Source organism: Lontra canadensis, unplaced genomic scaffold, assembly GCF_010015895.1.
Source record: "Lontra canadensis isolate GAN:19392208 unplaced genomic scaffold, GSC_riverotter_1.0 scaffold2, whole genome shotgun sequence".
Taxonomy (NCBI): domain Eukaryota; kingdom Metazoa; phylum Chordata; class Mammalia; order Carnivora; family Mustelidae; genus Lontra; species Lontra canadensis.
In genome coordinates this window covers 39,349,059-39,376,146 of record NW_022630996.1, presented here as the reverse complement: position 1 = coordinate 39,376,146, position 27,088 = coordinate 39,349,059, and the positions used below count along the sequence as shown (strand labels likewise).

The 27,088-nt window shown below is 44.3% G+C and overlaps 1 protein-coding gene across 1 annotated transcript in view; it reads left to right on the top strand.

Moving 5' to 3' along the window:
• CHN2 (chimerin 2) overlaps positions 1-27,088 on the top strand; it is a 291,065-nt gene that overhangs the window by 178,628 nt on the left and 85,349 nt on the right. Inside the window, exons 4-6 of the mRNA XM_032872434.1 lie at positions 2,962-2,993; positions 7,083-7,196; positions 8,960-9,245. Coding sequence (XP_032728325.1) covers positions 2,962-2,993; positions 7,083-7,196; positions 8,960-9,245 — 432 coding nt within the window. The remainder of the gene's footprint in view (positions 1-2,961; positions 2,994-7,082; positions 7,197-8,959; positions 9,246-27,088) is intronic.

Below are 27,088 nucleotides of genomic sequence, written 5' to 3'. Positions count from 1 at the left end.
TTTGGTGTTCTTCCATAAAGAGAGGTGTTCCTTTCTGAACCAGATCATCTAAGGATCTAGTATTTTAGGGTTCAGCAATATATCTACAAGTTATTGGGTTGCTTTGTTTTGTTTTGTTTTCTTAAAATGATGGACTTCTTCCACTTCTTAGAGTTGGAGCACTAAATCCCAAGAGCAAGCACTGCAGATCCCATTTCTGTTAGTCTTCTCCATGGTGACCAGGTTCACCAGAGTGATGGGCTGTCCAACTCCAGCTCTTGTCCTGAGATAATCAGTGGCAGAAAGGCTCCAGAACCAACCTTCTTTCATGTTTGGCATTTGTTATGTTTTTGTCCCTTGCTGAATCCATGTGACTCCCTAAGTTAGCCTTCTATTTTTTTTATCAAGTTCTTGATTTATTTTAACAAAGATAATTTTCAGTGAGAATGTGAGAAGAGCTTCTGAGCTGCCATTCTTTTTATTTGTCAACTGTCTTCTGTCTTGTTCCCTGAAGAGAATCTTGTACAATTGGAAACTGAAATTCAGTGCTATGTCTTCTTTAATCAGTCCACATTTTACAGGCTGGTCCTGATTCTGCTGGTGGCTGACCCAGAGCCATACCTGGGCACAGAGTCAGGCTTTCTCTGGGCATCGCTGGGTCACAGTGTAGAGGTTACCAATCTATCTAGTCAGGTCCTTTATTTCTGGGAGCCCTGACACTCAGCTTATCTGGATCTGAGGATCCAATATTAGCCGCCTTGAAAACATGTGGATGTTCTATGATTTTTCTAGGGCCATTTAACTTAATTTAAGCTCCTGACTGGTTAAAAGCTTAGTGAAGTATGGAGAGAGAGACTATGTTTAGAGCCCTGTGAGCAAAAAGTTTAGGAAAAGAATAGGATTTTGTTTGTTTTTGGTTGTTTTAATCCCAGCCCCTATTTCTCTCACTTTAACAAGGACGACTATATCATCTTAAACTGTCCTCTAGACAGAATCTTACTTGGTACCCCTCAAGGCACCATAAATAGTGACTTTTCTATTTGGGGGCCTATGTTAGATTTCTCAAGTTGGTTTCCTCCTGCTCCAAATGCAGAACACTCCTGAGCGCCTCAGATCTCTCCTCTCCACACCTGTGAGTTTATTGTTTCATTAACGACAACAGGGCTGAAGACGGAGCCCTGAACATCGTAAGCATGCTGCATATTTTTATGATTGATTAATGAACTGAAAGCAATCTGTTGTCTTCTTGGGAGTCAAATTCAACATTCATTAACTACTTACTTGTACGCCAGGAGTTAGTAGTAAGTTCTATCTTCCATGCTGTCCATCTGGGAAGTCGGATGAATTATTCCCTTTCAGGGAGATAAGAGGAGAGAAGCGGGGAATGGGGCTGGGAGCTTCATCCAGATTTGCAAGTGTGTTTTATGGCTCAGCCAAAAAGATAGAGATAAAGTTGTCTTTATATATAGGGAATCATTTCAAAGAAATGGATTATTGACTCTCAAAGATTGGAGAGCTATCTTACCTATCATTTTTTATTTACTTCTACTGACTTTTCTAGTTTTAAATTTCTTCTGTGGCATGTTGGTGTTGCAGACACATATCTACAATATCATAAAAGTAAGAAAGAAATTTGAATGCTAAGAGAATGATACATGGCGAAATATTCGATTCCTATTAAAAAGCTTACCAGCGTGTAGAGTGATGAAACACATCAGATAACGAGATGTCTTTTACACACTTTGTGCTTCTAATAATGATACTATTTAGATCTTCCTTTGTAAATGACACTGAGCAGACTTCAAACCTTGAAGATAAAGAGTTATGAATGCCCCCTCTTGGTTCAGTGCTTTTCAAGTGTAAAATGCACAGAAGAGTGAACATATATTCAGATGTATCTAGATGATGAGTTTTATGCCAGTGAGCCTTGTCCAAGGCAGGCCTGTGAATATGTTCCTCGACTCCCCCTTTCTGAGCCTCTTCCTCTGCTCCAGGGCTCTTGACTGTCCTCTCAGATCCTCAGCATACTTTGGAGGGTGGAGGGAGCCAAGAAACTGCCCAGTACCTTAAAATTCCACCACTGTGTCTGTGAGTCCTGCTGAGAGAACTGCCCATTTAACTGTGGACAGAAATGACTATAGACGAAATGGCTGCCAGACCCCCATTTACTCTAGTAAATAAACATAAGCTTGGGGCTGTAACCCTCAATGAGAATCCGTAACTCAGTGGGGCTCCACTATATTTTCAGTGTCCCTGGAGTTAAGTTAGAAGAACAAAAGCTGAGCATGAGAATTCATGTTAATTTCTTACCAATTCTAACACCACGAACACAAAACAAAGTTCTTATGAAAGTAGATTGTCATATATATGTGATAAAAATCCAGCATGATAATCCCCAAGCTCAAAATGTGATTGAAAAATATTTTCTGGGATGCTTATGATTTTTAGTCAAGTCATGAATCTTGTCCTCTGTATCTTGTACCTCTGGTGTCAAGTGAATGTCAGACCATTCACCATTTGTTTAAAAATAAGGATATCGATTTTATCTGGAAAGAGACCAAATGAAACTTGAAATCCGGGTGCATTTCTTATTTTTATTATAAATACATAATGTAACAGTTGGAGGAAGACTGAAATCAGTGCTTAAGTTTTACTCATTTTATTTTTCAGGATGATGTCTTATAATATCTTTATACATTTCTTAATATTTTCCTTTGTTTCATTTGAAAATTCTTTTATTGGGTGATTGGATTTAGGTGGAGAATGAGCCTCATGATTAGAGAAATACGATGATCCTACATCATCCTATCCAAGACAGAGGCATGTGTTGGCTTACTCTGTGTTTTCATGATCTCAGATTTGGGGAATTAAAACTGTAATAAAATTACTACCAGGATTAGCTATGTTCATTTGAATAGCGTTTTTATCTCTCTGATTTGAATTCAAATGCATTATTAATATTTTTCTCTTTTTTTAATATAGGTGGAGAACAGACCAAAATATTATGGAAGAGAGTATGTATCATGCTATTCTTTGTTTTAATAATGTAATAAGTCATCATTTTTATGTCATTTAAATATTAAATATTAAAAATCTTCTAATATATAGTCTTCATCAAATGTCTACTGTGCAAGCATTTAATAATAAGGATAAATGCAATCAGACCCCTTTGTATTGAATTTTCTTTTTAAGACTCAGGTGCTTGGCTTCCATGAATGTTGGGGGGGACGTACTTCCTGCTATAGTTTTCTCCAGTAAAGCAGCCACTGAGCGCCTGGCAAGTATTTGAAACGTAAGGCGGCCTTTTCCATGACTGAGGCTCTGTTAGTATTTTATTTCACTTTCTACCTTGATGCTGTATAAACATTTAGTTTCAAAGATTGTAACCCACGTGGCTGAATTCCTTACTTTCCATACTCAGTAAATGCAATAAGAGGAAGTCACCCCTTTTCCCCGCAGTCTCATAAAACCAAAATAATGTTTTCTCTTGAGTTGGATAGATTAGCCAAATTGCCTCAATACCATAATGATTACTTCCTCCCATTTCCCGCTTAATTTCAACTCTCGTTTTGTCTTACTTTCTCAGAAACCTACCGTAAAGCAAATATTCATGCTGTAGAAAGCATTCTCAGTGTCAGGCTGTGGTGGCGTAGCTTACAAAACACAGGCAGAACAACACACACAGGGATCAGGTGCACATCGCTTTCTTCCCACATCCAACCTGGAGGGCTGACGAGCCACAGTCTCTTTCACTTCCACGTCCCATGCTCTCCTAGCCAACCCAAACCTTCTTCCTCTATTCCCTTCCCCATCAGAGCCTCATCTTCGTGATGAATGACCCTCTCCTATGTCCCAGCCCAGCAGTGACTTCCTAATGGCCACGGCTGCATTTCTGAACTTTCCTTTCTAGCCTTGGGAATTCAGCCAGAACCCTGGAATACATTCTGCCCGAGAGCACCGGCCCCTGCTCTCGGCCATTCCCAAGTCCCTAACTTCTAACCTTGCCAGTTAGGATGCTTTTTCCTTCAGTGTCCTCACTGGAATTTCTGCTCACAGAGAACACAATTAATAAAGAAAAAGAGAAAGGAAAGCCTTTCAAATGGGACACTTTCGCACGTGACTTCCAAAAGGAACTGTATTGTGCATTTTCTTTGCTGCATCAAAATTTTGTTGAATGGCCTTTTAGTTATCATTTTCCAATCCCCAGTCCATACAAACTACATAGTGAGAGGACAGCAAAGGAACATTTTCTTAACCACAGAAAAAGGACCGTTTTGCATTAGCGGGAAATTAGCTTAAAAACTTTAGATTCTGTGTTTCTTTTTTTAGAAATAAAAGGCTTTTTGTTCCATTTGAAAAAGAATAAATGCTCTCTTCAGGAAACATAAATGCATTTTTTTTTCCTAGTAGGATTCACAAGAAACTGTTGACAATGGATACCTTTAGGGGAAGAGCGTTTTTACTCTAATGTTTACATTTTTACCTCTTATGTGCCTTTTAACTTTTTAATTTTCCCACTGTGCATCGGTATTACTTTTTTTCTTAAGACGTGAATAAATTAATACCTGCTAATTGGGGAAAATTAGAAAATATATAGGTAGAGAAGGTGGAGAACATCCTCAGCTCACCATGAAAAAAATCATTGCTAACTTTCCCCCTTCCTCTTATCCCTTCTGGTGTTTTTCAATGCATGCTTTCTTTCTACAAAGGGGATCATAAGATATATATATCATGGATATTTTTAAACCCATGCATAAAGGGGGTGATGAGCCGTGAGCTAGATTCACAGAACTGTAATTTTCTTCTTTTGAACAATTGAGTTCAACTTGGTTCTTGACGCTTTATGTCTGCTGCTGGCTATCAGCTATACCGTGTCGAGGGAATTAAGGCTGAGCTGTTTTCAGGGTACCTGCCTTTTTGGGGTGTCTGTCCCCCGCAACAATGACCTGAGGCAAGGGCGTCATGTCCCTGTGTCTTTCACTGTGTGTGCCTCTGTCCTGCTGTGGTCATCCCCTCCCTTGCCCTGGCCCACGGTCAGCTTGTGTCCTGGACAGCACCTCCCACGAACCTCTCGTAGCACCAGCTCTGACTCCAGTGTGGGAAACTTTCCAATGCCCGGTGCCCCTTCTGCCTCCTACCATGTCCCTGTCACCACACACACACACACACACACACACACACACACACGCATCTCTCTCTCACACACTCATACACACGCACACACACACAGCGCACATTTCTCTCTCATGCACACACATTCTCACACACATGCTCCCTCTCATACACACTCATACACATGCTCTCTCTCTCATACACACAGACTCATACATACACAAAATATCTCTCTCTCTCATAAACACACTCACACACATGCTTCCTCTTACACACACTCATATACATGCTCTGTCTCATAAACACACTCACACACATTCTCTCCCCACACACATCCCCCGGCCCAGTGCCTGTGAGGCTCCCTCAGGTCTCTCTGCCCAGGCCGTCAGTCCAGCCCAGCTCATACAGCATAGGAGGTGTTCCCACAGGTTCCCGGGACTCAGTGGCTACACACCCAGACAAAGCCCCAAATATGTCTGCTCTGGCTCCGGGATCCCCATACATCCATCTGGGATCCATTGGTTCCAGTACTGAGTCTGAGCTCTGCCCCATTTTCTCCCAGTCTCCCTCCTGCAAGAACTGGGGACCCCGATCTCTTTTGGGGGCAGACACGTTGCTTGTTTGACACATCTCTCCCCACTGCAGAAAAGTGCTGCTCCAAGATCTCCACGTGTTGGCTCTTGAGATTTAAAACCAAAATATGGAAAGCAGAAAACCTCCTTCTCTCACCCCATCACGGCGTTAGACTTGTGGGAATTGATTTTGGAACTCAAAGCTACAGCTTCCTCTGGCCTCTCTCCCCTAAAACAAAAGCTTCAGTTTATAAGGTCTACTTGTTAAGAAGGACAGAAGGGAATTAGGAAATAAATATGCAATAGCTGTTCTTCCCCCAAGCTATTATCATACTACATTTGTCCTCACTTCATTTTCACATTCCTGGGGGAGAAGTCCAAAATTTATCTAGCCAATTCCCACTCTCTCACCCCCTTTCCAGGAAGGCAAAGGGATTCTTTGTCCAGAAAAACTTCTTCTCTAGTTATTCCCCCCAGAGATCTTCAAGCTTGGGTAATCCTGGGAAGAGGGTGTTGTCCCCTCTCCCAGAACCCTTGGGTCCCACAGCAGTGGCCTCGCACCCCACCCCAGCTCCGCCACCTTCCCCACCAATCCAAATATGGATTGATCAAATCTCTCACAAGTGGCAGTAGGGGAGGAGTTGTCTTTGCTTCAAGACAACAGAGAAGGTTCCCCAGGAATCACTGTCCACTCCGTTGGCCTCAGACATATGCCTCCAGAGTGAAGCAGTCATGGGCCAAGCCTGTGTTCTTCCCACATATGCTGTGTGCTGTGTTTTCTACATACCTGTGTATTATTTTTAAAATTGCAGAAAAAAATAATAAATGTGATCTTTAAAAAAGACCAATAGATACATTTTTTTTCAAACCTATCCCTAAGCAATTGCTCTCAACATTAAAAGGAACAGAAGAGTGTTGGTTATAGCTGACTATTGTTTCCAGAGAATGAGCCTCTGAAATTAACAACACCCCGTACATGAAGAAAGCAAGTTGATAATCAATAGTGTTCATTAGCAATCCAGACAATACATAGTTTCTCTGTTTGAGCTGAGAGCTAAATTGGTAATTGCTCTTTTGTTATTCCCCATGGTTAAAGAAGGAGCCATAACCTCACCTTTTGTTTTGACTTTAGCTTTCAACTTGAGACCAAAGACAAGAGCAAAAGGCCAGCTGGACTTGGTCTCCTCCTGGTCTCCGGGTGTTCTTTTTCTTTTGCCTACCTGAACACTTCTCATATGTTTGGGTGCTTGCTGAGAAGCGGTTCCAACTGCAATCTTTAAGATATATTGTAGCTACTCCCCTCTTCATCCCAGTGGGGGACGGTCAGCTCTAGATGGCCCCGCCATCTTTGTTAGCCTAGCTCTTGGTGGTGTGTACTTTGTGGTGTGCTGAGAACAAAGATGGTCTGTCTCTCCTCAGGTTTCATGGGATCATCTCCCGGGAGCAGGCAGATGAGCTCCTCGGAGGCGTGGAGGGTGCCTACATTCTCAGAGAAAGCCAACGCCAGCCAGGATGCTACACGTTAGCTCTAAGGTGAACTTGATTCCATCCATTGTTGCTACTGCTCTATAAGTGGCCTTACTTAACGTTTCTCGCACGTTTTTATTGCTGTAAAATATATGTAACATGAAATTTACCATCTTAACCATTTTTAAGCGTGCAGTTCAATGGCATTAAATACACTGACAATGCTGTACATCCATCTTCACTGGGGCTTGGCAGGATTTTTTTGTCATTCCAACCAGAAACTCTGTACCCATTACCCAATCCCTCCCCATTTCCCCCTACTTATTTTTTATTTTTGCTTTGTTTACAGAGTACCACTAGCATATTAGAGGTTTATACACTTCCTAGGCCACCGATATTATCAGTAGGATGGACACTGAGGCTCTTTTTATGCACATACAGTAAACTGGAGAATTATCTGGAAAGTTAGTGCTCCTATAGTCACTTCTGCCTAAAACTGAGCCAGCTGAGGAGCAAAGCCTCTGCCTCACTTAGTTCCTGGGAGCCCTTGTCAAAAGTCTTCACCTCACATTGCATATGTATGCCTGGACTGATGTGGAGTTTGTCCATGGGTTCTCTCGGGGTTTAACATTGACCCAAAGGTCACGCTGACTCCCAACGGCAGTCGTGGCACTCCATGCCAGCAAGCCATCGGAGCAGAGTCCTCATAAGTCTTTTATCACAAAATCCGAAGGATGGAAATCACAGCATCAGAAAAGCATTGCATTTTCTGCATTTTCCTAAACTTGATCAAATATCTGGTGCCATTTGATCCTTATTGCAGTCCCATAAGGTTTGGGGAGAGCATCCAATCCCAGAATCAAAGTGTCTTCTGAAAGTTCATGTATGAACTCTTTGGAATTAGAAAGACCTTTCTCCATAGAAAGAATAATATTAATGGAAACACTTCCCAGGCAAGCCTGCAATGGCATATTCCATGTGTCACCTCAACACTGTGGCTGTAGAAGGCTGCTTCCCAAGTTGCACCCAGGGATGGTTTGAACACATCTTAGATGATGTCATTATAAGGAAGTACTTCAAAAGTTAGTAAGCACTCTAGGTAGGCAAAGTCTTTTCCTATCCCCCCAGCCCTCCAGCAGCAGGCACAGGCCGTCCCAGTGGGGAAACAAGCAAAGGCTGTGAGATACAGGACCAAGGCCAAGAGGGTGCAGCCAGTCTAAAGGGGGAGGCCCTTATAGATTAGATCCCTGGGAACCTGGTGGCGGCAACCACAGAAGGGAGCTTTGCCCAGCTCCCCTCTTCTCTTTTCTGTGGTAGGCACGAGGTGCTCTACTGGTGGTGGTCAAAGATGTCATAATAAGGGGACATCAGGGCGAGTGATGGTAGCTTCCCCTACAGAGGCAATTGGCAGGTAGAGGGAGTAGTTTTCATCAAGGAAATTTAAAAGTAAAATATTTGTAAACCAGGCTCTACCCTCTCACCTTTACAAATGAGAATGATAAGGACTCAGCAGCCTTACTGATTTCTAGGATCCAGTGACACCATAGGACTGTCTCGTATTAAATCCCACCCCTGCCTCTCTCCAGGGGTGTAACCTCAAGCAGGTACCTGATCTCTTCAGATCTCAGTTTTCTTAGCCATAAAACAAGGATAACAATTCCACCTGTCTTAAACTGTCTATGATAATTAAATGCGGGGAGGGTAAAATCATCCCAGGTGCCTAGTTCAGTGCCTGGCATACAATATGAACTCAGAAAGTGTCACCTACTACCTTTGTTCCATGTTCTTACTTCTAACACTGTTGTGATTTCTCCTTCTCTTGGGGGCAGGTTTGGAAACCAGACTTTAAACTACAGGCTCTTCTATGATGGAAAACACTTTGTGGGCGAGAAGAGGTTTGAATCGATTCACGATCTGGTCACAGATGGCTTGATAACACTGTACATAGAAACAAAAGCTTCTGAATACATTTCCAAAATGACAACAAACCCCATTTATGAACACATTGGATATGCCACTCTACTCAGAGAAAAAGTATCCAGGAGGCTGAGCAGGTCGAAAAATGAATCAAGAAAAACAAGCGTTACAAATGAAGAACACACAGCAGTTGAAAAGGTAAGCTACACGCGTGACAGAAATGGTCTCTGCTTTTAATTTACACTGAATAACTGCTTGGTTAAGTATGTATGTGATTGGCCAGAATGTTGGAAGAGACCCACCCACTCCCAAAGGAATCTAGAATATTCTGCTAGGAGGGATCTTAGAAATCTTCCAGCTCAACTGAGGCCCAGAAGTGTGAATTGATTTGCTCAAACTCATACAGCTCGGTTAGGGCTCCACACATGATTATTTGTGGGTTTATTTGGAGATTGAGAAAAAACATTTCATTAATGTTTTATGATGAAAATGGTCCTTGGTTTTAATTCCATTTGAGGCCTTACCGGCCATCTCTGGGTCCACCTAGCTATGCAAGTACACGGCATTTGTCTCTGCTCCTCTTAGGACTGATTGACCACTTGTGGAGCACGGTCAGCCTTCCTGAAGGGGTTCTTACCTAGATAACAGCTTTTACTGACAGATACGGGAGCATTATTGGGGAGAATGGCTCTCTCTGGGAGGCTTAAAAGACGGGCTGTCCTTTGCCTCGCTGAGGATTAGAAACTCCTAAGTGGGCAATGTTCAGGCTGCATGGGGGTGGCCGGATGTGGTGGGAGAGACCTGATTTTCCTCTCCAGTAGCTGTTTATTGGAAAGGCACCACCACAGTTTGCTAGCAGATTCTTTGGATGTGCCCCTTTAGGAACCATCTGCTTTGCCTGGTCCTATGTGTTTTCCGCTGAAAGAAAGTGACAGCCAGTCCTACCGGTCAGCCCCCACTGAGCCCAGTGTCGAAGGCAAGCTTAGACTGGGACAGATATAAATAAGGGGGGAGGGGTTGCAGAATGGTGGGCAATGCTCCTTCTGGTGATCACTAATCCTTAATTCAACCGTAACAGTGCCCCCACCCTCCCCTGTTGTCCAGTGTGAGCATAAAGCAAAGGAACCTCAGGTTGACTGGCTCCCTTGGCTTTGGGACAGGGACACACCAGAAATCACTGGAATAAGGAGGAGGGCAGAGGCAGGCAGCGTGGACCTGTTGGCAGAGATGGGCATGATCTTAATTGATTTGCTGATTGGATTTTAGAGCCTAGGAGAACCTTCCCGAAAATCACCTCAGCTGAGCAGCTGGCCCATGAAAAAATTATTTGCCATTTTCTCTTTTATAACTCCAGTGTCTCCAGGGCACCTGTCATTCTTTTACAAATAATTGATTTGGGAAATGGTGGGTTTTCTGATTGTTTACATTTTACCAAGAGGGAGGGAGGGGGCATGATCTCCAGCTTTCAGAATTTGTTCCTGTCTAGGCAAAAGCCATTCCTTAGTCTGTCTGTAAAATCTGTTCAAAAGTAATTTAGAATAGAAAATCTGGAAGCTGACATTCCCAACTATGACAAATCAGAAGATGAATTGTAAAATAAATCTCTGAAGCAGTGTTTGTATTTCTGAGTCAGAGAGTAATGCCACCCAAAAGGCAACCTGTTACAATGGCAGGCGACACACTAGAACATTTCCAGGAAGAGAGGCAAGTCGAAAGAGTGCCTCTTATATGTTTGGGATGAGAGTTTAGATTCTGGGTACTGAACTGGTATTTCTAGAGCCTTGTCCTTCACCAAGAGGGAAGTCTGACTGCGAAAAACTGGTATTTCTAGATGATATTCCCATAAGGAAACTTGCAGGACAAAAACATGCCCTTCGTTGTAGATCATTTTGTATGTAGTTACTAAAAATTAAAATTTGGGGGAATTAACAATCAGATTAATAATTACTTTGGGTGAGCTTCCCAGGACACTTTTACCTTTCTAGGAAAAGGTAAATAAAAAAACGTTGAAAGAAGTCCACACTCAGGGAAGGATTTGATGGACAGGTGTTAGTGGTGTGGATTTTCTAGGACACTAATGATGCAATGTTTGGCTTTCCTGGGGGACATTCTGAATGCTGGGTCTAGTCATTTGCTGGAGGTCGCTCATTTTGTCAGCGAGTTTGTTAAGTAACTTGGTACAAATCCATCTCTTCCTCTCTGACCTGTGTTGACAAGTAGAATTATTAAAAGTCTCAGTCTTGCCAGAAATTCTATTTCCCTGAAGGGCAGGTCAGTGGACTGTTGCCATGGTGGCAGAGACTAGAAAAAAGGTAGCAGAAACTTGAATGGATTGACTGAGAAGTGCCCAGGGCACCTGTCTGATTCGATAATGGCGCATCATGGAGGTTTTAATGAGTGAAATGGGTAGGTTTCCTGATAATTCTCAAATCCAGACAGCCCGGCATTTCATTTTCCAGACTACTTAAACTTTGTTCGCCCATTTATTTTATTGATCATTTCCAAATGAATCCAGAGAGACGGTGGTACCTGAAAATCCCAGAATATTATCAGTGTTAATTGGCATAAAGATATTACCTACCCCATCAGATCTGAGTGGTTTCCAGATTTATCTCCTGTCGAGGTGGTTAGCACTGAACTTGATTTTAATAACTGTAGATGAGGCAGAAAGGTGGGGAGGGTACCAAAAACAAAAAAAAACGTTGGGGTGGTTAGCCAATAGCAACCTTTTTCTTTTCTGATTCTTCAATTGATTTTTAAAACTTTATGATACATAAGGGCCACCCATTTTGGTGCATTTAATTAAAATGGTCATGCCCTGGGACGCCTGGGTGGCTCAGTTGGTTGGGCAGCTGCCTTCGGCTCAGGTCATGATTCCAGCGTCCTGGGATCGAGTCCCACATCGGGCTCCTTGCTTGGCGGGGAGCCTGCTTCTCCCTCTGCCTCTGCCTGTCATTCTGTCTGCCTGTGCTCGCTCTCTCTCTCTCTCTCTCTCTCTGACAAATAAATAAATAAATAAAATCTTTAAAAATAAATAAATAAATAAATAAATAAATAAAATGGTCATGCCCTGTGTAACTTCTCTTATGGAACTTATTTCAGAATTGATTCCATAGATGATTATCTACTGACCTCCAAAACCAGCATCTGAGCAGTAGGATTTAACATTGCTTCAGGCATTTATAGTTTACCGAATTCGCACGTGTGAGGTAATTCCCCATTTTGTCTTCAGAGCAACTTTGCCAGGTCCATAGAGCAGGAATCATTGTCCCCAGTTCACTGTGGCAGAGTAAGGAACCAAACCCAGGTTTCTGAGCCCCGAGTTCAGAGCTTCCTAAACCTACAGGTCTGCGAGGCCCCATTCTGTTCTCATAGCCCTTACTGCTTTAAGCAAACACCCCTGGCTCTCCCCACACTCAGTCCGTTGTTGCTAAGAATCACTCAATATTTCCATCATCTGTTTTTTAAAAAACACCGCTATTACTAGCTGTACTAACTAAGCTTTCTTAGGAAGGATACTCTGCTGAATCAGACATATATGACAGTAGTGTTTTCCATGGCACAGGTTTATTCGATAAATTTGGCTTGCCTGTAATGAAACTGCATTTACATTTTACTGGAGAGAAACCATCCATATCCTTGCTATAGTAAAAACAGAGTTTAGAATATATCTTACCAGTTCATTCATTTCACTATTTTTTCTAACAGCAAAAAATTAGAAAATAGCCTAAAATACCCAAGGTTGGAGGCTGTTTCAATGAATTAGGGCGCACCAAAATGAAGGCATACCATGCAACCACAGAAAAGAATAAGAATCCTCATCCGCACTGATATGGAAATGATTATCTAGGGTCATTAAATGCCAAAAGCAACTTACAAAATAATGTGTATTTGTGGTTTCATTTGTGTGAACCAGAAGAAAAACATTTTTGCGTATGTTTTTCCCGCAAAATCATAAGTTGTCCCTTGAAGTTTACAAGAGCTAGTAGTATCATTGGTTGCCTGGCGAGTGGGTTGGGGGTGGGGGGGGTGGGGATTATCTGGGAAATAAGGGTGGGGACGAGATTCTTCCCTGCTATTTCATACTCTTTGAATTTTGAACCATGATAACTGCAGCATTCTATTCAAAAAATTACATAAGGAAAAAAAAATGGGTTCGGTTTTAAATTCATATATGCCAGAGCAAACCCTGAGTAAAACCTCTTCTGTGCTCAAGGCATCATGCACACACATACAGAGAGGAAGCAAGCCCGTCCTGCCTCTGGGTTCAGGCAGGTTTTCCCACCTCTTTGCATGGGTCCCCCTCCCCATCCTGATAGCTCCCTTTTCCCTTCATCTCTCCCTTGGATGCCTAGCAAAGAGTCTGTGTGTAGCAGCCTTTAAGGCTAGGACCAAAAGAAGGTAAAGGACCAAAATCACCACGTAAAGACTTTGATGTGACTATCCCTGGAAATGGTTGGCTGTCGCTTCCTCACTGGCACTGCTCCCCTGGGATCCTGCCCAGCCCTCCCCACATTTTCCATGCCCCTCCCCCACCCCATCTCTGCTTTCTTAAGCTGTGAAGACCAGCTTCCAGATTCCTCTTGCTTTCCTACAGCGGTAGGGAAGCCCTCTTTGATTTCCGCTTGTCTTCCTGTGAACCCAGGAGAGTGACCTTTTCCTGATTGAAGGGCTCTGCGCCTCTTTAGGACGTCTTCCTCTGCAGATGAGCTGTTTCAGACAGGAGCACTCTCTCCTCGACCTCAATCCACCTTTTTTTCCCTTTTTGAAATAATTGTCTTCTTCACATCTAGAGTGAGCCTCTCATTGTTTATTTTTTTGTTTCAACACTAAGAACCAGGTAGCCTGCCAGAGATCTTGGCCCAGCAAGGACGTTACATTTTCCTCCCCTGCCCTGGAGCAGGAGGTCATAGCCACACCAGGGAACAGATCTCCAGGTGTCGCTGACAGAAGCCTCACAAGTCAGTTGAGCTGAGACTGAATGGCTCTCCCCTCCAGTCTCACAGTGGTATCTAAGTGTTGAAAGGCCCTTCGTGACTTTTTGTTCATCGGAGAGCTGCTCTTGCTTTTGTTGTTTACATCTTAGAAATGTGATTTTCTTTGTCTGTGGGACAAAATCCAAATTCCTCTACAGGATGTTTATAGCTTGTCTGAGCCTTGGAAGCAGAGCCTGAGACAAGGGTTTTGTACATGGGTAATTTGTGAAGGCATTCTAATGAGCAGGAAGGAGAGGTCTGGAGAAGGAAACAGATGAGAAGAGAACCCTGTAGGAATGGATGTTATTGAGTTGGGCATCTTCTGAGAAGCCATGTAGAATTGCTCCTAAGAGGAACTGTGGGGAGGGGGGCTCTGTTTATCTACCACTTCCTTTCTTCTATCCTCTATTGGCTGAGGGGTGCTTGTGAGCTGTTAATTCCCTCACACACCAGGCTGTACATGTGGAAAGCCAGGTGGGTGCCCATGGGCATCCCCAACAGTCCTGTCAGAGAAGCCCCAGACAGGAAGTGAGAGGTGCACAGTGAGGACAGTTGCTAAGGGGCTGCCCTGTCAGAAGGCAAGATCGGCAGCAATCCCTGGGGTAGACAGTTGTGAGGGACAGTAAAAAAAAAAAAACGAATGGAAATGCCCACTACCGCCAGGGCCCGCCTCTCTGAGCCTGTCTCCCCCTTGCTGGCCGCCCTTACAGGCCTGCCCTCCGCATATATTCCTGTCCTCTCGCTTCCCCTCCCCCAGGGCTGTGTCTGTTGGCTCCCATCCATCCTTTAGCATCCTGCACAGCCTCTCTGGTAAAACCTGCTGGGGCTCATCCTCCTTCACACACTCTCAAGGAATCACTCCCACCACAAAACCACCCCCAACCTTTGCACATAATCTCCATGATAATTTAACATGCTATATCCTCAGGGGTAGATGAGACCAGTGGTTCTTAAAGTAGGGCCCTCAGGGACCAGCAGCATCAACAGCACCCAGGAGACTGATGAGAAGCACCCCCGCTCAGGCCCACCCAGCACTGCTGAGTCAGGGACTCTTGGGGGATGGGGGACACCTCAGTCTTCGTGTGAGGGAGCCCTGGGGGGCTCCATCATGCACCCACTCTTTGGATGCCTCTCCTCCCCAAGCAGTCGACCTGTCCAAGGCCCAGGTCCTGCGGTTCATTCCCCAGCTCTAAATCCTGGCCCACGCAGTGCTCAGCAGAGGACACAATGCCCAGCGAACAGCAGATGGCTCATGTTAAAATGGAGCAGACCATATCACACTCACCCGGAGGAACACGCATCTCAAACACACCAAGATGTGTGGGTATCTCACATCCCCCCCTCCCCGCCCTTCCTCTGGCCAGCTCCTTCCTCCCTGGGCTAATTTCACTCTTGGAGTGGCAAGAGCAGCGCCTGGAGGAGGAGGGTCTTAGAGACCATTTTGTGCGGCCCCTTTGTTTTACACCAAAGGAAGCTGAGACACCCAGCTCATTAGTCTTGGCGTATTTCAAAAACACCCAAAGGTCATGAAGGCTTGGATAGGCAAAAAAAAAAAAAAAAAAAGGCTTTAAAGTACCCTACAACTTAGAAGTTCTCTTAAAGTTAAACTCTTTGAGGAACACAAGTTATACCTCAGGACTTCTAGGTGAATGATTAAAAAGTGGAAAATGAATTACGATTATAGTTAGTCTAGAAGGTGTCTCAGCAATCAGAACCCAGCAGGAAATGGAAGACATGTTTGCTGGGATTTTAAAGAGAATTTGATTAATAAGGGATTTATCCCAGGGCCTGGCAATGGCAGGAAGTGTTTAGTTACCTCCCCAAGGCTGAAGGGACCTGCAGAAGGTGCTGGGTTACTGATGTCTGATGAGAGCTGGAATGGAGTCTTCCATAAGAGGGGGGCTTCCACAGAAGCGAGGGCTTGCCCAGAAAGGGGACTTACATGATAAGAGGGTTCCCACAGAAGGGAGCTCCCATGGGACGGGGGCTTGCACAGAAGAGAGATTCATATAGTGGAGGGCTGCACAGGAAGGACTCCCACAGTCAGTCAAGGGTATAGCCATGCAGCCGCTGCCCTGCGATATTACCCAAAAGGGAGAGATGGGGAGGAAGTAATCCAACTTCTCTGTCCTCTAGCCTTTGATCTCCTGCCTATACCTTCCATTGCAAAAACTCAACCAGAAACCAGGGAGTAAAAGAGCTGGGGATACAGACCACATGAGTCGGTCTCCCCACCATCAGTTAAAGCAGGGCAGAGAATGAATTGAGGGAAGGTAGTAGAATGTGGCAGAGAAGAACCAACGCAAGGAGTGAATGTAGACCAATTCCACTGGTCACATGTTAGCACCGATCTAACTACTACATAAAGTTCAGGATCAGATGCCGTAATTGGCATTAATGAGAGATAACGAGGTAGCCCCTTTTCCTGGATGGGCTCCTCAACTATGCCATTACGGGAAGGATCTTGGTTCTAGGCTCATAGACCTTCACCAAGCAGAGGGACTGCTTTCATTTGCCAAGGAAAGAGCCTGAATTGTTAATGTAGAAAACATCAAGGAACCGAGAACAATCTGCTCATATTTCCAGGATCTGGAAAACTTGTAGATTTGCCCCAACAGGAGGTCCCTTGGAAATAATCTATAACTGACATAAGCAGTCTTTTCTCAGCAGTCAAGGATAAGTGGAGATGAGCATGACTTAGCTAGTAAAAGTGACAGGCACAGTAATGATTCTTCCTACCTTGCATACACAGAGTCATAAAATGGAATGGGATATAATGCTGTAAGAATGGATTTGAACTTAGATTACATTTGCTCATGAAAACAGGTTTTAAGGAGCCTTATTTTCCATCAGAATCCCCTAATGGGGTGGGATTTATCATGCAGTCTGAAAAATAGTTGATTTTGTTAGGTTAGTGGTTCTCAAACCGGCTGCAACTTAGAATCACCCCGGGGGGTTAAAAAAATTAAAAACAAAAAAACCAAAACCAAAAACCCCATCTTTGGCCTCTCCTGACTTCTTAAATCAAGGCCTCCCACCATTGAAATTCAGGCATCTCTATTTTTAAGGTCCCCCAGGTGATCCTAAAGTTCTCATCCCGTGGTGAGATGAAATGTGAGACAGGAATTAAAGGTTACCAGGTACTTGGAGCATTTTCTTAGTGATAACCGGTACCACCTGCTCTCATGCCCCTCCTAGGCCCTAATTTAGATGCTGTGATTCATTCTCTACCTTCACCTGCCCGCAGAAAGTCCTCCATGAGAACATTTGTTAAGGTGGTAAACTCTGGTGGTTCAGAGGTTTGCTTTGCTACTTTTTTCCTGGTTTCTTTTCGATATCCTTAGACGAGAAAAATCAGCTGGAATAAGACTAAAAGAATTAAATGAAGGGACAAGGAAAAATCAATGCTTCTTCCTTAAAGGCTAGCTGGTAGTTTTTTAAGGGCAAAGTTTGTAGGACTATGATTTTCAACCTTGGCTGCCCACTGCAATTTATTGGGGTGTTTTCAAAAATACCAATGCCTGGGCCACACCCCTAGAAAATCAGATTTAACTACTGGCATAAGGCCCGGCATCTGGATTTTAGATGCTCCAGGTGATTCTGATCTGCAGCTAAAGCTGAGAACCCTTTGCTTTAGAAAAATAACTAAATCTGCTGGATGTATCTTTTATCAGAAAGCTTCTCCTTCTACCAGTCCCTCATTATCAGTGATCTCAAAGTTAGAAATTTACAGAAACAAAAAGGAAAGTTATCCTAATGCAGTCAGTATTTGTCAGAATAAGATGCACCAAACCTTCTTTATTCATCCCCACCTAAATCTAGAAAACGGTTGGAGATGCAGCCCTTAAGTATTTTAATGTAAGCAGTGCCATCTAGTGGCTAAGAGGAGAGTTACCTCTTCGTGACCATCTTGAAGGACCACACTAACCAGATGTGGGAGTAATGAGCGAGAACACATTTTCAGCAATGAATCCACTGAATCATTCCCACTTCCTCAGGTTTTATAGCACAGATCAGGCTATGCAATGGCCAGGGTCTGTCCTTTTTGTAATGCGTGCTCATTCTCTGTGAAAGCAGGTGGGCAGCTCTGCTAGCTTGAGATGCTGAGGTGCTGAAATGGTCCCAGTGATCGTGATTTTTTAAAAAAATAGACCAAAACTTAAGAAATGGTAGTTTCTTAAAGGCTAGTTGCAAAGTCTATCAGTGGACAGGACAATGAGTAAAAATAGTTCTGACCACACAGACCATCTGATAGTCTCCTGAGGTTCCTCACACTTTGAGAACTGCTTCCGCTGGCAGAATTCTGGTAGATGAAAAGCACACCTTTTAGAGAAGTTTATATTTGGATGTCTCTAGGCCGGTGTTTGTGGGAGTCAGTATGCCATTTTCATCACCTTTGACTATGGGCAGTAAATGAGGCTGTCACCTTGGACCCCTGTCCACCTTCCGTTACTGCAGTCTTTGCCCTCGCTGTGACCTCAGAGCTCCTCCCATTGGCTTTCACTGGGGTGGGCAGCAAAACTGACCCTGGGCCTGTGTCATTCGAAGCCACTCTCTGGGTGATTCTGATGTGTTGTCCCAATAAAGAACCATGGACCCAGTCTTATTCTCTTCCCTGCAGAGATGAGAAATGAGCCCAAAGCTTGATGTGACACAGTGGCAATGAATGCTGGTGGGATAAGACACAACTTTAGGGAATCCCACTACTTTCTTTCTCTTGCAGTGCTTCTCCTCCTGCCACCTTTCTGTCTCTCTAATCAAGATTTAACAGTCTCCTCACCTATACCCCCTTGGTGAGTTGCTCTCATCTGTGCCACCTAGAACCTATGACTCCTCTTTGGGAAACCACACCCAGAGCCAGCTCCCCTCCCACTCCCAAGTTCTGTGCTTCTGGTGCCATCAAACCCAGTCCCTAGCCCAGAGGTGGGCTTGTCATTCAAGGCTGCTCTGAGGGGTCCCAATTCCCTGGCCACTGGGGTAGGTTCAAGAGTGGACATGCAGTCAAGTCAGAGCCATTGAAATGTGTAGACTTTCACTGTGAGTTTCAGAAAGAAGGTCGATTGTGCTTTTTTTCTATCGAGTTGGATTCAGCAGGAAGTAGAGTCTGAGTGGCTGAAGTCTTCCCTCTGATGCTGAGAAAACAGAGCTGGAAAGGAAGAGACACGGAGTCCTCAGAACTTGGTCTGTGCCTCTACCAGAGCTGCCCCCAGAGCCTGCCACCCTCTGCTGGGTATTTCAGTCATGTCAGTTATATGAGTCGTCTAATTCCTGTAGAGCTTCTTAGCTGTGGGATGGGAATGTTTGGGTTGAGGTTAGATGTCTACTGTCTTTATAGCCAGAAGAACTCTAACTCATACCACCCTCCTCGGGGCCCCCCACCCTCTTCTATCCTGCACTGACTGCCCACCTTATTAAGAAAGTGAAAGCTCAAGTCTTCAAATTCAGGCCCATTTTAATTCTAACCAGACAATCCACACTATTCTTCTTTAACATGAAGGTGTTACACTGGAAAAGGGAACATCTAGTGTTGACTGAAATGGGTAGGAATGTAGTACCTGGATTACCAGGTCGACATGGGAAATAACCCCATAACCCAAAACCCTTCTCTTGTCGCCTGGCTCTGCGGTGAGTCTATCTGTTGGCTTCTTCATAATTATCTGCATCTAAATAAGATTAAGGCAAATTGTTAAAGACTTCTAGTGAATTCTCATAAACTGGATTTTTATCTATTCATGATTCAGCCATGAAGTTCGTGTGTGTGTGTTAACAAAATGGAAAGAAACAGCTCTAGCTGGAGTGTTGGATCTGGCCCCTGTTGAACATGAGCTTCTACCCTGCCCCACCCCACCCCCGCCACAGGTTACCAGTAAAACAGATGCTGTAAGCTGGAAACCTGCAGCAAAAAGTCAACATATTATCTCTAGTATTTATGAATTAAAAGCTTGGTCTCTAACAGTTTGTGGGGTTTTTCCCAGCTGTGGGGAAGAGGAAGGATTTTGTTTCCTGAATAATTTCCATTGACATTAATGGAAATGAAATGGTCAAGGCTACATCTTGGGTTATTTGTTTTCATTGCCTCTGGAACAGGTTGCAGAGCGGGCATTACTCATTTTTCAATAATGAAATGTCTGGCTGGGTTTTATGATGACAATTTATAAATGTCCCAGTTGGTCTTGTCTCTCCTCATACATAAGCACTTAGAAGTTTCCAGAAAGTTAATATTTCACTTTGTACCTAGTCTCTATTAATGAAGCTAACGAGGCCCAACCATCAGAAGAGTAAGTTAAAGTTTCCAGATGCAATTTTTACGGTTCTCATGTGACTTGGCAGCTTTAAAAAAAAAAAAAAAACAAACAAACAAGAAGTCAATTCGCTGTCACTTGCAACAGATTCTTAGTTAACTCTACAACTGAGAGTCGGGAATACAAGAGGGAATTAGGAGCTGAGCATGTCCCAACATGCCTTCAACAGTGAGGGCAGTTCCATTGTTTCGCAGTGCGTATAAATTACATGTAACGCCATCCATGATGTAAGTGATTTCTACTGTTTTTAATCCTGGATGATTTTAGGAAAGTTACAATTACAGCCACAAAAACAACTCTACATTAATCAAGCATGGCATCAATTTTAATCCTTTATAAACAGAAATCGTTTCACTCAGCTTCCTAACAACCTTTAAGTCTTGGGCTCCCTACTCTCCTATCAGGAAGAAGCAAGAAACCTGAGGGTCCGGTGAGTGGGCCAGGGGAGGAAAACTAGAAACTTGCCTGTCACAGAACTAGTTCCCAGTAACTACCACGTGGCTGGTTTGACCACAATACTCCTGTCCTTTCCACTCCACCACACGACAAAGGAAACCGATATGCTTTGGGTCTAATTTTAAAGCTTCTAAACAAAGCATTATGTTAGTAATTGTTTCCCTCCTTACACAGAAGTTCTCCATTCTCTCTGTGGATGATTCTAATCATCTTTTGGTCTTGACTAATTTGTTCTTATGAAGAAATATGTCTGGCTGAGGGAGTTCCTGAAGAGGACAAGGGCTTGTTACAGAAAAGCACGCCTACCTGGGCGATTTCTAAACGAACACCCCATGTGCATCTCTGGCCTAGAGGTCTGAGAGTTGGAAAGGGTTTGGCAATATGGAAAAGCTCTGTTGACCTTCACTAAATCCCAGAGTGATTATGAAATGCATGTTTTCAGCTGCAAACATCTTGCTTCTTCCAGTCCTGATGGGAGAAATCTGGGTGAGAGGAAGCTGAAACCACAGTTACCTTGTGAACCTCAGGAAGTAATGTGGGACTCGGGTCCCCCTCCATGGTGGCTTTGAAACAGCAGCCGACCTGTGGGAGCGTCAAGCGATATACATGGAGCTTGTAATGAACTGGATTTGCTTTCCTCTGGCGAGTTAAATGTAGAAACCGATGGGCGAGGAGAGGAAGAAACACTCGCATTCATTGAGGCTCTGCCAAGGACCAGGGTGGTGGGGCGCTTTGCGTTGGCTGTATTCTGTCCTCACAGCCGCTCTGGGGGACAGGAACCCGGGTGGCTGGAGTTGCTTATTCATGACCACTCAGCTTGTGAGCTGGGATGCAAGCCCTGCGGGTCCTGACCCATGAGCTTCTTTGAGAGCTCCTGGCTCCCTGAGACTGAATTCCCCAGGGTGGCCTTTTATGACCTTGTCCCCTTGCCCCCGGCCCCCTGAGTGCGCATGCGCACATCTTGCCCTCATCTGCTTTCTACCCCGTGCTGTGTCCAAGAGGCTGCCACTGCTCCACCATTATCATTTTCCGAGCAAACCAGCTGCTTTCACACCCTTCAGCTTCTTCTCCTTGGCAACGTTCCTCGTGTCCTCTCATCCAGCCTCCTGTCTCGTCTTAGGGAATGCTTACCTGTCTTTCCTAGACCAAGCTGAAGCATCTCCTGACTTGCAAGCTCATAGCTGGCCAATCACACTGACAAGGGCTAGCTCAGGATGGGCCAGTATTTCAGGCACAGTAAGGAGGCCTTAGGTCTCTCTGCTAGAGCAATTAGGGAAGAGGCATGTTCTCCTTCTGAAGTGGGTCATTTGAACAATTCCAACCTTGGTCTATGCCCAGTGCATTTCCCTTTCTCTCTGTTTTAGTGCTGGTTTCTGTAGAGTTCCTGTTTCCTGAAGCCAAAATAGCTCTAATGGAATCCCAAAGGAAGGCAGGCCCGTGCCTAGGAGAGAAGGACCTTCTAGAACAGGAAGGAATATAGCTTGGCAGACAAGAGGGTCAGGTAGAGGAAGGGAGGCTGATGAGCTGGGTGAGTCTGAGAAGGAACACAAAGGCAGGCTGAGAAGTGTGGGTGTTATGCCTGAAAGCTTGAGGAGCTGCCGGAGTGGTGAGTCGGGGAACGATGACTTGACGTGGGTCAGCATGGCAGCTGGGTTGGAGGGGAGAGAGGGCAGCAGAGGAACAGATGTGGTGATCCGTGCACATCTGCAGCTTCAATTTCCGAAGCCAGCAGCTTTTGGCTGGAGCTGTTGGCAAGTCTTTAGAAGCCAACCTTTTCCATTTTTCAATGGCAGCACCAAGACCCAAACTAAAGATTGTCTTACTCTTCTGATTTCAGAAAGCCCAAGTGTGGTAAATGGTTTCTCATAAGTTTCTCTAGGTTTGGCGTTCGAGGTGAAAACTAGAAACCCATTACCACACTTTTGCACATAAATTGGGACCCACAGAGCTGCACTGGCCCAAAGGGCTTGTCTGTTCAAGACCTGACCCTCTCTTCTCCAAAGCCCTTTGCCCACAGCTCTTCAACACACTCCAAATAAATGTTTGTTAAATGAATGAGTGTGTTTGTAGTCATCCCTCATTCCACTGTCCCCTAGCAAAGAAAGAAAGAAAATGTGTACGTTTCTTTAAATGCTGTGGACTTTAAAAATAATCAATATTGAATTTGGCAATAAAATAAAAATACTCATTAACCTGGACTTCACAAATCCTGACCTTTAATACCCACAAAAAATTTATCAACTAATTAAAGAGTTTACAGGATATTAAAATGGAAATGTATTACTTAAGAGAGCAAAGGTTTTTCTTCCAGCTAAATGAGAGTGTACAGCTAGAAATGGGGTAAAAAGAGGTCAGCTGTGTTCAGGCTACTAATCATGTTTTCTCTATCCAGTGGTTCTCAGCTTTTACTGTACATGAAAATCCCCTGCAAAGTTGGTTAAAACACAGATTTCCAGACCCCCCCCCCCTCCATCAGCACAGACACAGTAAGTCTGGGCTGGGGCCCAACTTCCCAGGAGATGAGGGACCACACCCAGAAGCCACTGGTCTAATCAGTATAGCAGGACTGTGATTAACTAGATCAGGCAACTCTGGGACTAGGGCAATGTGATAGTTGATTAATATTTTAATTATTAAGTAAATTATTAATTATTAATTACAATAATTATATAATTAATATATTATTATATATTATTTATAAATAATAATATATATTTATAATTATAATTTATTAATTAATTGTGTATGTAATTATTATGCAGATAATAATTATCTATTATATATTATTAATTATCATGTTGCCCTAGTCCCAGAGTTTCTTTGTATAATATATATTATTATATATTAATGTATTTATATTACATATAATATATTACTATATATTAATATGTTATATGTATTATTACATATTAATATTTTATGTTATATATATAGTTGAATATTATCTAATATAGTGTGTGTGTGTGTGTGTACTCTTTATTCCTCCCCTCCTAGAATATAAGCAGGTATCCTCCATTGCGTTCATGTGACCTGTTTTCGTCTGTTAAGATATTCTCCCTAGTGGCCTCTGAAGGGCATCTCCTTTGCAGCGGGGGCAACCTGGTGGTTAAGGAGCTGGGGCTCCCGACCAGTGGCTGGTCGTATGGCCCTTGGCAAGTCACTTAAACTCCCTGTGTCCTCCTGTGAGGATGATTATAGCACTAGCCTCGTGTTTCTTCCTTCATAGTGATCTCCAAACACCCCGTGCACATTCCAGCCACTGAGACAGTGCTCGCCCTGAGTGGCCCAGCCAGCAACGTGCTCCCTCTGCGGAGCCACGCCTGTGCCCCCTGCCATCCCTGTGATTTTCATCCCAGCCTGCCTTCTTCCCTTCCCACCTTGCACGGTGCTGGCACAGAGCCAGCCCTCCACTGAGGAAGGGCCTCTCCCACTTCTCTCGGCACGCTCCCCCACCCCCTACCCTTCCCTGCCTCCCTCTCATCTGGATCCTACCCACGTCTTCTAAGGAGCCCCGGCTGCATTCTGCTGTGAATGCTCCATGTCTGTCTCCCTTGCTCTGTTGGGAGAGTTCAGAGGCCTGCGCCTTCCACAGTTTGGCCGCCTTGCAGGACTCACTGCAGCAAATGGACTTTCGTACTTGCTGCCCACTGAGTGTCGAGGGAAAGGAAGAGGAAGAAGGATGGAAGAAGGACTCTTCCCACATGGCTCACTGCTCAGATAACATGTTTCCTGTAATTTTAAAAACGAAAGGATTAGGGCACCTGGGTGGCTCAGTGGGTTAAACCTCTGTCTTTTGCTTGGGTCATGATCTCAGGATCCTGGCATCGAGCCCCGCATCGGGCTCTCTGCTCAGTGGAAGCCTGCTTCACCTCCCCCCACCCCCGCCACCTGCCTCTCTGCCTACTTGTGATCTCTGTCTGTCAAATAAATAAACAAAATCTGAAAAGAAAAACAAAAAACTAAAGGAAAATCTATTAGGTAGAAAGCCTAGAAATGATTTAGGTCGAACCATATGAAACTGTTGATATTTGATCATTTTTCTCCTATAAATAAGGCAATTTCATGTGGCTTGAACTGATGCCCATTTTTTTAAAAGATATTCTTTCTTTATTTTAGAGCAAGAGAACATGAGAGAATGAGCAGAGGGGAGGAGAGGAGCAGAGGGAGAGGGTCAAGCAGACCCTGTGCTGAATGTGGAGCCTGACATGGGGCTCGATCCCACAAACCTGAGATCATGACCTGAACCGAAATCAAGAGTTGGATGCTTAATCAACTAAGCCACCAGGTGCCCTGGAACAGATAACTATTTAATATGAGTGCTTGGATCCTACTAATTATAGAAAGCTATACTTGCCCAGTACATACTCAACACGTTGAATATTCATTTGTAAGTTCTGAAGGGTCAGACAGGATGATTGATCAGAGTAATAGTGTTCAGTTGGCACTACGTGGCAGATCTTTTTACATTTTCTAGGAACTGGTGACTGTTGCACCATTCCTGTGTGTGTGTGTGTGAGAGAGAGAGAGAGAGAAACCCCAGATCACTCAGGGTCAGATAACTTCGGGGCTTGTTTGTTCACTGGTTAGCTAGAAAGTCTGAAACACGCCCCCCCCCCATTCTGGAGCCAGCACCATGTCCTGAGCTTGTGAGCGGAGTAAAACTTGATTGACAGAAGCAGATGGGTCCAGCACGTTTCCCGTACGTTCAGTGGGTTCATTTCCCTCATGCAGAAGTTGTTGACTGACCCACAGCCAACCCAAGACCCCCTCCCCCAGCACAGTCAGCGCTGCTGGGCTGTTCAGGAGATTTTTTGTCTATGCAAGCCAGACCCCCCAAGTTATAAATCCCCCCACTTTCCTGCCTCCGGACGCTTTTACTGCCTCTTAGAAATATCACCAGAGGGAAGGCTCTGGAAAGAAGTAAAATTCAAGGCAGAGCTGGTAAAAGTGTTTGTGCAAAGAGGAAGCTGAGGCCACTGGTTGAAAATCGGTGGGATTCAAATAGCGGTGCTCCTGCCATCCTAACCGCGAGTCAGACGAGTGAATGTTGGGGCGAGCGAGATTCCTTAGTAACCGGGCCTCCTCCAGCTTTATTTCCTCTGCTCCAAAGTGGCTGGTTTTGATGAGAGTCTTCTAGCTCCAAGACGGTGACCTAAAAGTTACAAAGAGCAGTTTGTGGAGGAAGCCAGAGGGAAAAGTGCTGCGAGATGTGGATGAACAGAAGGCGTGCAAGGGTCTCTGAAGGCAGGTGCCTGCCTGTGACGCCAGCACACCTGGGCAGGTGCTGGGAAGGGTCATCCCAGCGGCAGTGTCCAGCAGTGGGCCCACGATTTGTCCAGGAGCACCCCATCCTTGCCACAACTGCACGAAGAAGAAAACAGCTCTCTGAAAACCGGCCAGTGTTCTGATCTTTGCTTTCAGAAGAGAAGACCTGAAGGACGTCAAGAAAGTCGACAGACAGCTTTTGCAGCTAAAATGCTGTCGGACAAGCAGAACACAGAGCTTTCAGCCAAATGCTTGGTGACTCTTAACATGAAGACTGCTCAGCAGGGAAATATTTTTATGCCCCATATGGAATAGAATTCCCTCCTATTACAGAAAAATGTGTGGAGTTCTCCTTTGAAATAGCTATACTTGGTTTTGTTTGACTCAACAGGTCCTGAAGGTCAGGGTTCCTATAATATTTGTGTTCATTTCCCAAGTGAAGATTTTTTAAGTGGATTTTCCTTCAGCAGGAGGTTTGTGAATTTTATTTTAATCATGATTTTAACCTTTTCCTTGTTATTGATCCATTTTTCAAAGAATAGTGTGATGTGAAGGTGGGGGACTGAGTTGTGCAGTCAGGAGCCGGGGCTGAGGCGCCACACAGCCCTGGTCAGGGTTGGATCTGTTCCTTGGGTCTGTGTGGCCCCAAGGGCATGTCATGGAGCCTCTCGTAGCCCAAGTGCCCCCTTCGGGGACATGTATATGAAGTGCATCCAGGTGCCCCAACTGCCATAAACTCCAGCCTCTGGACTCCTAGTGTAGAAGGCAATTCTAGAACCTTAATTAAAAAAAAAAAAAAAAAAGAAGACGAAGTCTCTGGGTGATATTTCCTACATGGTTAAGCTCAGATTTTAAAGTCATTCTCGTGTCTACAAGATGGCCTCTCTCCACTCTGGGTAAATGGAACTGAGTCTTCATTGTTAGGGAAATAGTCCCAGCAGAAACTGTCCTCCACAGATTCAAAAAGACTCTGAGGAAGGCAGGATGCTTCACATGGTTACTGATGTTTCCAAAAAGGAATATTTACTCAGGAAAAACAGTT